Raw genomic sequence first — 12,466 nt, forward strand, 5'->3', positions numbered from 1 at the left:
ATGTTAGATCTGTAAATTTGCTTTCTCAACTTTTTTGTTCTTAAGATCTGAGATATCGTTGCACCAAATCGCATTGCACTGTGACCGACGCGCTAGAACACTCGACCACCTAGTCTCTAAGTAGGCTTTATTTTTGTTAGAGCCTAGGTGGTCGAGTGGTCTATATATATTAGTCGGAAAATTACACCCGACCGTGTTAGAGTTAGATTTATATATATATATATTGTTCTTCCCTCCCAGGGATTCGAACTCATGCTACTGAGATATCGTGGCACCAAATCGCCTGCACTTTGCCCGACGCACTGGACCACTCGACCACCTATATATATGTATGTGTTATATTGTATGTGGATACATTATAATTAAGAAATGTTAATATTTCAGAATTAAGAATTTTAATAAATGCTAACCAAATTGAATTATTATATACTATTGATGTTTAACGCAGACGGGATAAGGTACCGGTATATTTTGTATCCTACAAACAAATGTCAAAACTTTCAATAAAGTATGATAAAACAAAAATGATTTATTGATGTTAACATCAATCCGTATAACTTTATGAAGATTTATACTTAAAAACCCTTCTAAATAAGTACACAATATAAAAAATTGATAGTGATCTCTCTCATGTTAACATTAGTTGCAAAACTATTTCTTGCTTTTACCATTATCTATGTTTATACAAGAATGTACATAGATTTTCCTAATGTTTTACTTCTCAAATTTAAACCGTTTCTTTTAAAAAAAATCATTTTGTTTTTTTGTTTTTATATAAATAAAAAAAGGACGTTGTATTGGTGTTAGAAATCTCCATCAAAAGAGTCTTTATTATCAACTCATTATATATAAACTCATTCAAGATACTTGCTTTTACAATTTGTACGCAAGACATGTCAAAAGTGTACTGTTACCTTTATTTAAAAAATATGACAAAACTATGACTTCAATTAATCAACTGATCCTAACACAAAACCATCAAATATAACACAAAAAAAGACATCCATAACATCTCCAATCTAGACCTGTAATATCAATTCAATTTTAGTATTTTTCTTCAGCCTTATAAAATCATTCTTCATTCTGGGCAGCGTGGAACGGGACAGAATTCCCATATCACATCTGGGTGTGTTGTATAGCACCATGGACGACCAGTCGATGATAGATCTCTGCAATAGTTAGATGCCAAATCATTCGGATCTGTGGGACGGTAGTTAGACTTATGAGGTATATCCGTGTTCCAATGTTGACACGTTATACCAGACACCGTGCAGTGTACTTTCCCAACGTATTCAGTGCTGTTTGTGTAACAGTCCTCACCTAATATAAACAAGATGATAATATTTATTTTGTGTTCATATTAAAATGAGCTGATTATATATCTTGAAAATTCATTTTATTTGATAGAAATAATGTGAAGATTTAGAATTACAAGAATATTTATGAAGAATTTATTTAATTTATTCCCTATATGTTAAAGTTGATATTCTGACATGCGTGTATTTCATATAAGCACATGTTTTAATCAACTAGTATATAACCGTATGGTGTAACCTGAACAAAGCCACTTCGATTTGACATCATAAATTTATGCAGCTCTAATTTTCGGTAGTGTGTATATGATAAACATTGACATAATATTTCGCAATCATATTTTATCGATGAGACAGCAATTAGATTACTTTATAGAGTTCAAACTTGATAACTAGGTGTTCTTTAAAATACTGATACTAACTTGTACACGAGATATTATACATCGAAGACCACTGGTCATCGCTTCCACATAAGGACGCTGGACAGTGTTCAACAGACTTTCCAAGTGTAACTGACACACACTGAAATGTTACCACTAAAACATGGGTAATAGAAACAGCCCAAGTTGTATTTGGAAGTTCAGATGGCAGCGACTCAAAAACACCACATGCAAAACCTATTGAAATGAACATATTTTAACATCTATTATTTAAGAGTTCGTTTTCAAATATATCTTTAAAATTGTAACGGAAATCTAGATATAGATATAAAATGCAAAGTCGAAACAAGTTTACTTATATTCGGTCCAGTACCGTACAACTTTCAGATATATTAGATATCAGCGACAACTTGCAGCATTGTTCCATTTCAAAATGTGATCGGAAAACAGAAAACAGTTCAACTTACGGTTTAATCATAACTCTTACCTGTATTTAGTAAACAGGCATTCGAATGTTATAAAACACGTGTTCATAAAGATCTGTCAGTGAGTGGTACTGTTTCTAATCGTGTGTTCTATATACAATAGTTGCCTGTATGAGGTCAATACAGTGATATATTGACATGAAAGAAGTATATTGACTGCGGACGAAGTCCAATGTTGGTATACTTCTTTGGATCAATATATCCTGTATTAACCTCATACAAAGGCTATATTTTTTTAAAGTTATTACCACTGATCTTCCAAAGTAAAAGATGACCTGTTGGAAATATTGTGATGAAGTGTATAGTCTCCCAGCGTTGTTCGTCAGATGTGGATTCATAAAATCAATTTTGCAGCATCAACAAAACCTTTCATGTTTAGTTTCACCTGCGTTGAAAGTCGCGGAAGGCAAGAATAATCTTTGGCTTTTCAAGTGTCTTTATCCATTTATCGTATAGAATATTAAAACATGTATATTCAAGCTACTCACATGGAATAATCGGACAATATTCCCATCGAAAGGCTGGGTCTGTTGTGTAACACCATAACAGGCCATCAGATGACGAGGCACGACAGTAATTTGTAGAGTGGTCATCTTGATTTATTGGCTTATCGTTGACGGTATGTGTGTAATTTTTGTTCCATCCTTGACATTCTCTATTAGAAATTGTTTTGCTGTGTGTTCCTGTGTAGTCATGACTACTCCCTATATAACAATCTAGTGCTAAACGAAACATAAACTGTTTTTATTTTATTCAGAATAAAGTTAAAACATCTCATTTAAATATAAAAAAAAATCATTATTTTGATAATTTTTTTTTAGTTAGTCGTAGTGTTAACTGATTAAATAAGCAACGGTACTGATACAGACAATTCATATGAATTGATATCTTACTGAAAGAAAATATTTCGTGAAGTACTAGTATATCGTTGTGCATAATTTTCCCATTGCTCTCCAAGTTCGTTTTTTATTTGGCCTATTTATTTTTTTTTGAGCGTCACTGATGAGACTTTTATAGACAAAACGGGCGTCTACAATCCTTGAATCTATGAAGAGTTTAATCGCAATAAAAGAACATTTTTGATGAAAGTTGTTTTTTACATTTATCAACAAACGCCCGATTAAATATCTTTTCACGTTATTATACCTCCATACTTCATCCAGCTGTCAATCAAAACATCAACTTGTAATTCTGAAAATAATAAGAATATCAATAATCATGAACAAAAAGTGGTAAAAATCTTCCTGGAAAGTCAAGTACTCATGTCAGGAGTCAACTGACAGTTTATGTCATGTTGTCCTATTTGTAAATCTTGTTCCGTTGATTTTCAAGAAAACAGACAAAGAGAAAACATTTGGTACAAATCGGGATAATAACTTAAATTAAAAGTCGACTGACTATTGTTTCGGCCGTGGAACTATTTACAGATCTTGTATTGCTAGTGTTTTTCTACCCAAGTTTCTCTTCATCTACTAGTATCGTACTTAACAAGATGATAGGAAAAAATGGAGAGAAAAAAAAGAAGAAATTCATCATTTAAAGTCAATAACTCCTATAAGAAGTCGTCTGCCAGTTTTGACAAAATGGATAGAAGAAATACATGTATTTCATTATTCTGTACATATTTTATCCTGTCTGATTTTTTCTCTCTACTGCGGTATCTAGTTTAACAAATGTGTCCGATGACACTGAATCAAACAACATGACTGACATGACTAAAATAGAATGTAGGGGTAAAATGAAAAGTATTTCTTTTATTTTAAAAAACGATGTAGATAGAGAATATCTGACAGGAGTAATATTGTTTTCAATGGTGAGATATACCTGCTGTCTACTAAAATACTGAACTGCAATATGACTCCTTTTACGATTAATTACCCTTAAAGTCTTAAGAAACCTCAAATCAAAAAAAATAATGCATATGTTTTTTTTATAACTCAATGGATAGTTTTCATTATAAAACTTATGTACATATACTTTTTTCTGCAGAAAATTATTTAATTTGTTCATATTTAGAAGAAGTTTACTTTTTTTATTTTTTATTTTATCTCCTTATGGACTCATTATTATTATTAAAGATATACTTGATGGGGGCTTGAATTTAAACTGATTGTTTACCACGGGTTGGTTGTTTGTGCCTAATGTTTAACACGAGCGACAGCAAGGGGTAACATATCGGCATATATAATGGGGGAAACCCGTGGTAAAATCAGTATAAATTCAAGACCCCATGAATTATTTCTTTTGTAAAAGGACAAATACGGCAATTCGTTTGAATCGAAGCGCTCTAGGTGGAGGCAAATATTTGCCGAAACCATAAATAAACGGACTATATAAAAAATATATGACGTGAGTGTACGATCGGAACAGCACAAACAATATATTCATATTTTTTTTTTACCACGGATGTCTACTCAAAGAGAGGCGAAAGATACCAAAGGGACAGTCAAACTCACAGATCAAAAACAACCGACAATTCAAAGCGTTTGAATAACGTCATGTTAGAATAGTCATTTTCTCCTTGATAAATTCTGCCTCTTTACAAATAGACGTAATAACATTATTTGGAACTATTTGAATTTTTTTGGAAAGCGCAACAGCAGAAATATATGTGAATATTGTGAAAATATCTATGATCTGGCAACTGATCAAGTATACTTTTTTCCACTATTTTAATGTTTTCTATGAATGCATAAGAACGCGTTTCAAAACAATTATAAAATCGTGCACAGAAGACTTAGTTTATGATGTTTGTATGCATTGGTTCAAGAATTGGAATAACATTATTTTTCACCGGTCACTCGTTTCTTATGACTTAAACACAAAATTTTACATTCTAATTTTATTTTTCATCTTGAAAACCATAACAGACATATGGCGAAAAAGATCAGCAAAAATGTAAAGACAAGATCTACAAATTAGTTATCACATTGTCTGTCGGCTTCTTATTGGAGGTATTGGCCTTTAATTATGATTTTATCATATTTTTTTCTCTTAGTTTTGCCTATATTTTGGAAACTTAATATAAGTATTGAAACTTCAAATAGCAAACATTATAGCACGATAAGATTTACAATTTTTTTTCAAACATTACTGAAATCGTTAGTCAACATCGTATTTGTTCAATGACGACCCCTATTGGCTTTTCCGAATACTTAAAAAAAGTTTGATACCTGAGTATATTGAATTTTATGTTCAATAACGAAGAATGAAATATAGTCGTTATGTTTTTCAATTATTAAATATACTCGTAAGTAGTAAATGTTATAAAAAAAGGAAATTAGTACATATAAACGTGTAATAATATTATGTTTTAGTCATGGAAAAAGCTTTAATTTGTTCATTTGTTCCCTCCCAGCTCAAATATATCTCCCATATGGATGGATTGTATAGTGTGAGTGTGTTTCATTTTGTTCTCCACTTGAATTGTTAAATAATTAAAAGTCATAAAAAAAAACAAAAAGATTTAGAACAGTTTTACAATGTCATCAGTGTAAAAAAGGGGATTTCCTGTAATGTTTTTTGACTCATTATTATTATTAAAGATATAATTGATGGGGGCTTGAATTTAAACTGATTGTTTACCAAGGTTGGTTGTTTGTGCCTAATGTTTTAACACGGGCGACAGCAAGGGGTTAAATATCGGAATAATGGGAGAAACCCGTGGTAAAATCAGTAAAAATTCAAGCCCCCATGAACTAGTTGATTTGTAAAAGGACAAATACGGCAATTCTTTTGAATCTAAGCGATCTAGTTGGAGGCAAATATTAGCCGAAACCATAAATAAACGGACTGTATATAAAAAAATATGACGTGGGTGTGCGATCGGAATAGCACAAACAATATATTCATATTTTATTTTATCACGGATGTATACTCAAAGAGAGGCGAAAGATACCAGAGAGACAGTCAAACTCGCTGATTGAAAACAACCGACAACGCAAAGCGTTTGAATAACGGCATGTTAGAATAGTCATGTTCTCCTTTGATGAATTCTGCCTGTTTACAATGAAAGACGGAAATAACATTATTTGGAACTGCTTGAGTTTTTCTTGGAAAGCGCAACAGCAGAAATATATGTGAATATTGTGAAAATATCTATGATCTGGCAACTGATCAAGTATACTTTTTTTCTACTATTTTAAACGATCAACGTTAGATTTGCGAATTGGGGTGGCATGGACATTCTGTTAATTTTATAATAATGTACTACTCTTTTCTATTGCTTAACTCAAATAAGGCGACGCAAAATTAACAATTTCAAAACAACGATTATGAAAGCAGACAGTCATTATAGTAACCTCTTCTTAATTGAATAGATTCCAATAGGCTTCACGAAAGCATGAACTTTGAAACTTGTTTTCTCAACAAATCTTTATACCCTAATTGCATTTTATTTTGTAATAGATTTTTATTTCGGGCAATTAAGTGTTTTATTTAAATTTACTAATTAGCAACATTTTACTGCGCAATTTTACAATAAATTTCTATTGTGATATTCAACGTTGTTGAGAATATACAGGGGGGGCAATATTAAACAAGCGTTAAAGAGTTGATAAAGTCTAACAAAAAGGCAATCAGAGCTTTTCCATGAGGAAGATACATGTACATTATTCATAAGAATAATTTCTAAAACTGTTAAACAAAATGCATTTCAATTCAACAGCAACCGTGTTTTCGTGCCAGTACCAAAGTATTTGCTTCTGGACCTGGTAGCCTCGAGGACTTAAAGTGTACCTGGATAATTAACGACTCAGTAGTAGTAATACAAACAGTTCAAATTGTAATGCAATTTTCCTGCAGCAGATGTGCATCCCTCTTTATTTTATTGGATCGGATTATGTGTGTTTTTGGACTTTTATATCAGTTCACGTGGTTATATATACTTGTTATATTGTTTTGGTATGAAGATGAAACAGATACGTCATACAAATTTAAGGTTTTAGTTTGTAGAGCAATATTTCTTTTTAAACCTCATTCGAATAAAATAAGGTTATGTATAAAAACGCTAAGCATGCAAAAGAAACAAAAATCCAAAAACAGTTACAGCTGTGTTCCTCTGATTTCATTGGCTGATAATGTTTGATATTGTCAGTTTTTCTTGACTTCCCCTTTTTCTAATTTACCTTTAAATTCTGTATTTTTTATACTTTTTTAAACAAATGTATTTCTAGCCTACTTATGATATATTGCATCTACGACCTATTGTAGATATTTGATATTTCAAATTGAGTCAAAAACTTTTAATATTAATAAATTTTACCGACTTACCACTTTTAACAACGACAACACTGCTGTTTTCAGTCACCACCCTAATTGGTGTTTGTACGTTATATACTTGGTGAAATTCACAATCTCCATTTGTTGTGTCAAATTTTGCTGCAACACATGCAGGTGTTACAAGGCATTTCATCGAGCAACGCACTGCCGAAAAGGAAGTAACCTTTCTAATTGGCCTTGTATTACTGTGAAACTTATAACCCTTCCATTCTGTATAATATTCATCTCTCACTGAATTGGCAAATAAAAATCTGATACAGACATAAACTATGATTATTGTCTCAACTTTGTTCATTTTATGTTGATGTATCAGAACTGTTTTTAACAAGAAAATACCAACATAGATTCTAAATGATGGTCTTGGTGAGTAAATAATATGCTGCAAACCCGTTTTTATAACAACTGAATAAGTATATAAATCAATATTTTCAATTTTGTTTTATGGTTATGTCCTGCAAAATAGATAAAGCGTGGAATTTTAATCATTTTACAGAATACTCCCTAACTACTATAGGTTTTCCCCAATGTAACAAACCACTCCAATTTCATAAGTACTGTTCAAGCATCAATGCACTTCAAACATTGTCTAACAAAACTGTTGATTGATATATCCTACTTCGATCAAAAAGCATTAACAGTATCAATTTTAAAAGTTAAAGATTAATACATTGTTATTTCTTTCATAATACAAAACACAATTGAAGACAAACTATTTTAAAATTACTTGTTAATATTGTGTAATGACGTTACCGTAATGCGAGATATTTAGATATGTATTATCTTTGTAAGCTGCACAATTTTTTCTGATTCAACCTCTCAAATTAAAAAATATTTTGCTATTTTTGTTAAACATAAAATGCATACCGAGATTTAAAAACTAAATATACACTGAGGTTAAACAACTTAAAACACACTGAGGTTAAACAACTTAAAACACACTGAGGTTAAACAACTTAAAACACACTGAGGTTAAACAACTTAATATACACTGAGGTTAAACAACTTAAAACAGACTGAGGTTAACCAAATTAAAACACACTGAGGTTAAACAACTTAAAACACACTGAGGTTAAACAACTTAATATACACTAATGTTAAGCAACTTAATATACACTGAGGTTAAGCAACTTAATATACACTGAGGTTAAACAACTTAAAACACACTAAGGTTAAACACTTTAAAACACACCGAGGTTAAACAACTTAAAACACACTGACGTTAAGCAACTTAATATACACTGAGTTTAAACAACTTAAAGATTAAGCAACTTAAAACACACTGAGGTTAAACAACTTGAAGATTAAGCAACTTAAAACACACTGAGGTTAAACAACTTAACACACACCGATATTTAAAAGCTTAAAATAAACACGACGATTAAACACCTAAAAACAATGACATACATAACTTAAAACACACTGAGGTTTACAACTTAAAATACACACCGAGATTTAACAGCTTAAAACAAATCTGACTATTAAACAGCTAAAAGTAATTACATAAACATCTTAAAACATAAACTGAGAATTAGAAATTGCGCATTGAGATTAAAAAAAGACACACACCTAGATGAAATAATAAAGAATACATGCTGAGCATTAAAAATGACGCATTGAGAATAAAAAATTACAAATCGAGAATTAAAATTACATACTGACATAACGATAATAACAGGTTAGAGCTTTGACACTATTATACTGAGTATGATAGTCCTAGCTGAGATTAAACATCATACACGGAAACAAGGAAGTCTGATAAGACAACCAATGTGACCATATATTTAATAGCAACGGCGATTTTATTTCATCGGTCGATTTGGTTTCAAAATGGGAAAAATGTACCATGATGATAGAGAAGTTCAGAGTATTGGAATTTCTAATGCCTTGAAAGCTTTTATTCTCTCTCTTAAAGAGATTCATAACACCGTACTTGTTGAGCATAACTCCAAAGTTTTTGATGTTCCAATTTTAATTACTGCACTTGAAAAAAAATGGTCTACTTAATAACTTTATGTCATCAGTAAAAGGAGTCTTGACACACTTCCTCTTTTCAAAAGAGTGAATTCTTAATAACGTGTTATAGTATTCTTTTATTTGTCTTTATTAATATTACTTGTACTGTTAAGTCAGTTTTTTTTAGATATTCTTTTGAAGTGACTCTGTGGTTATGTAAAACATCATACTTTGAACGACAAAATTATTTCATTTATTAATATTACTTTTACTTATGGATCTTGACATACTATGAATGACAAAACTATTTTATTCAATCATACTATTTTTTGTTAAGTCTGTTTTTTATGATATACATTTGACGTGAAACTGTTATTATGTATCCCGTCATACTTTGAACCACACAATTATTTTATTTATTATTATTACTTATACTGTTAAGTCTGTTTTTTGCTATATCTACTTAACGTGACTCTGCATTTATGTATGCCGTCAATCGAACGACAAAATTATTTTTTTGTCTTCCTGTGCGAATTTCAAACGCGCAATTTTACGCCAGTATTGAAAACCTTCTATCCTTTACGGGTAGACTTTACATAGATAAATTAAGTCGTATAAGAAAAGCAATATGAGTATGTTAAATTTGATGTATGCCTTTTTGTGCTTCTTCGTTACATTTGTTGTTTTTAAAGTGATATTAAGATGATAACACAATATTGATTGCTGTACCCTTATTTTTGACATTTTTACTCTTTGAGTATGTTTGTTTTGTTCATGCATCGTTGACAATGTAATGGAATTTGATACGACTGTCATACAAGTGAGAGGTTTAGCTAGCTATATAACCAGGTTCAATCTACCATTTTCTACATTAGAAAATGCCTGTACCAAGTCAGGAATATGACAGTTGTTATCCATTCGTTTGATGTGTTTGGACTTTTGATTTTGCCTTTTGATTTTTGATTTTCCTTTTTGAATTTTCCTCGGAGTTCATTATTTTTGTGTTTTTACTTTTTCCTAATCAACCATCATATTCACAGCCAAAAATTTACAACACTTTCTTTGGTGAACTGTATAGTGCTCATGATTCAATGGAAGATGTTGTTGCTCTACGTCGCTTATTTGAAAAAAAATATCACCCAGTCTAGTATTGAAATCCAAATTCTCTGGCACTAATGAATCTGTTATGCAGTTGTATCTTCACAGAAACTGTACAAAAGAATTGCTTACAACACTGAGACCTCTTACAAATAGCAAAACTATCACGAACTGTATGGCTACGAAAATTGCAAGCAGTGGATTAATATATTTACTGAAATATGTGGACATACATCAAAAGCTCGTGTCACAAATTCAGGCAATATCAACCTATCTGAATGACTTGGAGGAATGAATTATAATGGACATGTAGATGTAGTTTTATCGACAGAATAGACTAGCTTGATTTTATTTGTAGTTGATTTTTTTTACTATATATCAACATTTAGATGAGAAAAAGAAATTGTAATTGAGTATGGGCTATTTAGTAAAGAAATAACCTCCTAAAGGCAGAAAGTTATATTCTATCATATGGGTGATAAGGGTACTTGTTTATGTTCATTATTCGATTGACGTAGGGTAATTGGATGTTTCATGAAACTTTACAAAGTTACTGTACACTGCTTATGATGTACATAAAAGAATATGATTGCAGACCAAAAGTTTAAAGCAAAGATAACCAAACTTATATTTTTAAAAGGAGATTATACTCTGTCTCATTCCTAATTTCTATAGTTGGAGAAGGGGGGGGGGGGCTTTTTTTTTACAACAGCATCTTAGGCGAATACCATTCAAATACCAAGGAAGGTCCTGGATCTTTCTTGCCAAACATATACTTTTTTTTCTGTCTTTAAAAAATAGCAAAAAAAAATCATACATCAAGTAAAGCAGAATTATTTTTTTTAATACAAGCATAAGGAAACGTGGAATATTCAGATTTAAAATTATTTCCTTTGGACAAAGATAGAAATAGAATATTTTATCCCCAATAACTTGGACACAAACTTTCTGAAATTTTTTTAAAAGATAAAATAATGAAAAGTACGGGAAAAATTTCCCTCCAAATTTCCGTGATATAACCAGTCAAAAATTTCCCGCCATCTTTTGGCTTGAGTTGAAATTTTAATTCTACAAACTTTGTCTTTGGGGCAAAATAACAACATCTTACAGGTAAAATCATTTTATACTTTTATTATGTACTGTCTACTGCACCATTATTAGGTGGACAAGCTCATCATAATTTGAGAAGGTAAAGTTGTATTTTTCCTGTTGTTGTAACTTTTTTTCCAAACCATGTACCCATACTTTTTTTTCTGTAATAATTTAGCTTACTGTAAATGCTTTAAGATAATAACAAAAATAAAGAAGATTAATTTTTGTAAATTATATTTTATGTCATTTATATAGGCCATGGTTGTTATAAAATCAGTGAAAATTTAGTAAATTTGGAAATTTTGGAATATCTTTTTTAAACAAGTTTGTGTAATCTCAGATTTTTTTGTTATTTACTGAATGCTGATGCCATTGACATGTGAATACTGCCAATAAATCAATTACCAACGAATGCATTTACTCTTTTTTGTTGATTTTTACCCTTATATCGTTCATCTTAGAATATACACAAATATGGTATATTCAGAGGTCGTTGCCATGGAAACGGTGTCATGTACATGTCAATTTTATTTTATTTTTCTGACAATGGATATTGTCCCTTTGAGTACATACCCTTTTTATATTACTTTAATTATTTTTGTGTCAGGTTCATATCACCTTAAGTTGAAAGGTATATTTAATTGCCATTTAGAAGTTCTTAGTGAACTGTTTTACAAAACCATTTTGTACTTGAGTCACTCATTGTTGTCAGCGAAATAAAAGCAGCTATGATCTTAAGATCAAAAGGGAAAATATTACTTTACGGGTAGTAACCTCGTCATATCGAGAAGTGTTTAGTATAGCAATTTTGTCATAGTTTGGTAAAGATGAATATGGTTATGTTAAGTTACTTCCCCGAACGGTT

At 30.9% G+C, this 12,466-nt stretch overlaps 1 protein-coding gene across 1 annotated transcript; it reads right to left on the reverse strand.

The window, feature by feature from the left end:
• Nucleotides 1-900: 900 nt before the first annotated feature.
• LOC143072733 (plasminogen-like) lies at nucleotides 901-8,198 on the reverse strand. The gene is made up of 5 exons (XM_076247829.1): nucleotides 7,450-8,198; nucleotides 3,325-3,369; nucleotides 2,667-2,900; nucleotides 1,736-1,930; nucleotides 901-1,320 (listed from the first exon to the last, which is right to left on the reverse strand). The coding sequence occupies exons 1-5, from the start codon at nucleotides 7,751-7,753 to the stop codon at nucleotides 1,079-1,081; spliced, it is 1,020 nt and encodes a 339-aa protein (XP_076103944.1). The 5' UTR covers nucleotides 7,754-8,198; the 3' UTR covers nucleotides 901-1,078.
• Nucleotides 8,199-12,466: the final 4,268 nt, after the last annotated feature.

Source organism: Mytilus galloprovincialis, chromosome 1 (assembly GCF_965363235.1).
Source record: "Mytilus galloprovincialis chromosome 1, xbMytGall1.hap1.1, whole genome shotgun sequence".
NCBI lineage: Eukaryota > Metazoa > Mollusca > Bivalvia > Mytilida > Mytilidae > Mytilus > Mytilus galloprovincialis.

Bases quoted from the DNA above. Each gene is read 5' to 3' on its own strand.
- LOC143072733 (XM_076247829.1), bottom strand. From the start codon at position 7,753: ATGAACAAAGTTGAGACAATAATCATAGTTTATGTCTGTATCAGATTT. The intron at 2,901-3,324 runs GTATAATAACGT...TGTTTCGTTTAG, and splicing joins CAGCTGGATGAAGTATGGAG to CACTAGATTGTTATATAGGG. The intron at 1,931-2,666 runs GTGAGTAGCTTG...TCATTTCAATAG, and splicing joins ATATTGTCCGATTATTCCAT to GTTTTGCATGTGGTGTTTTT.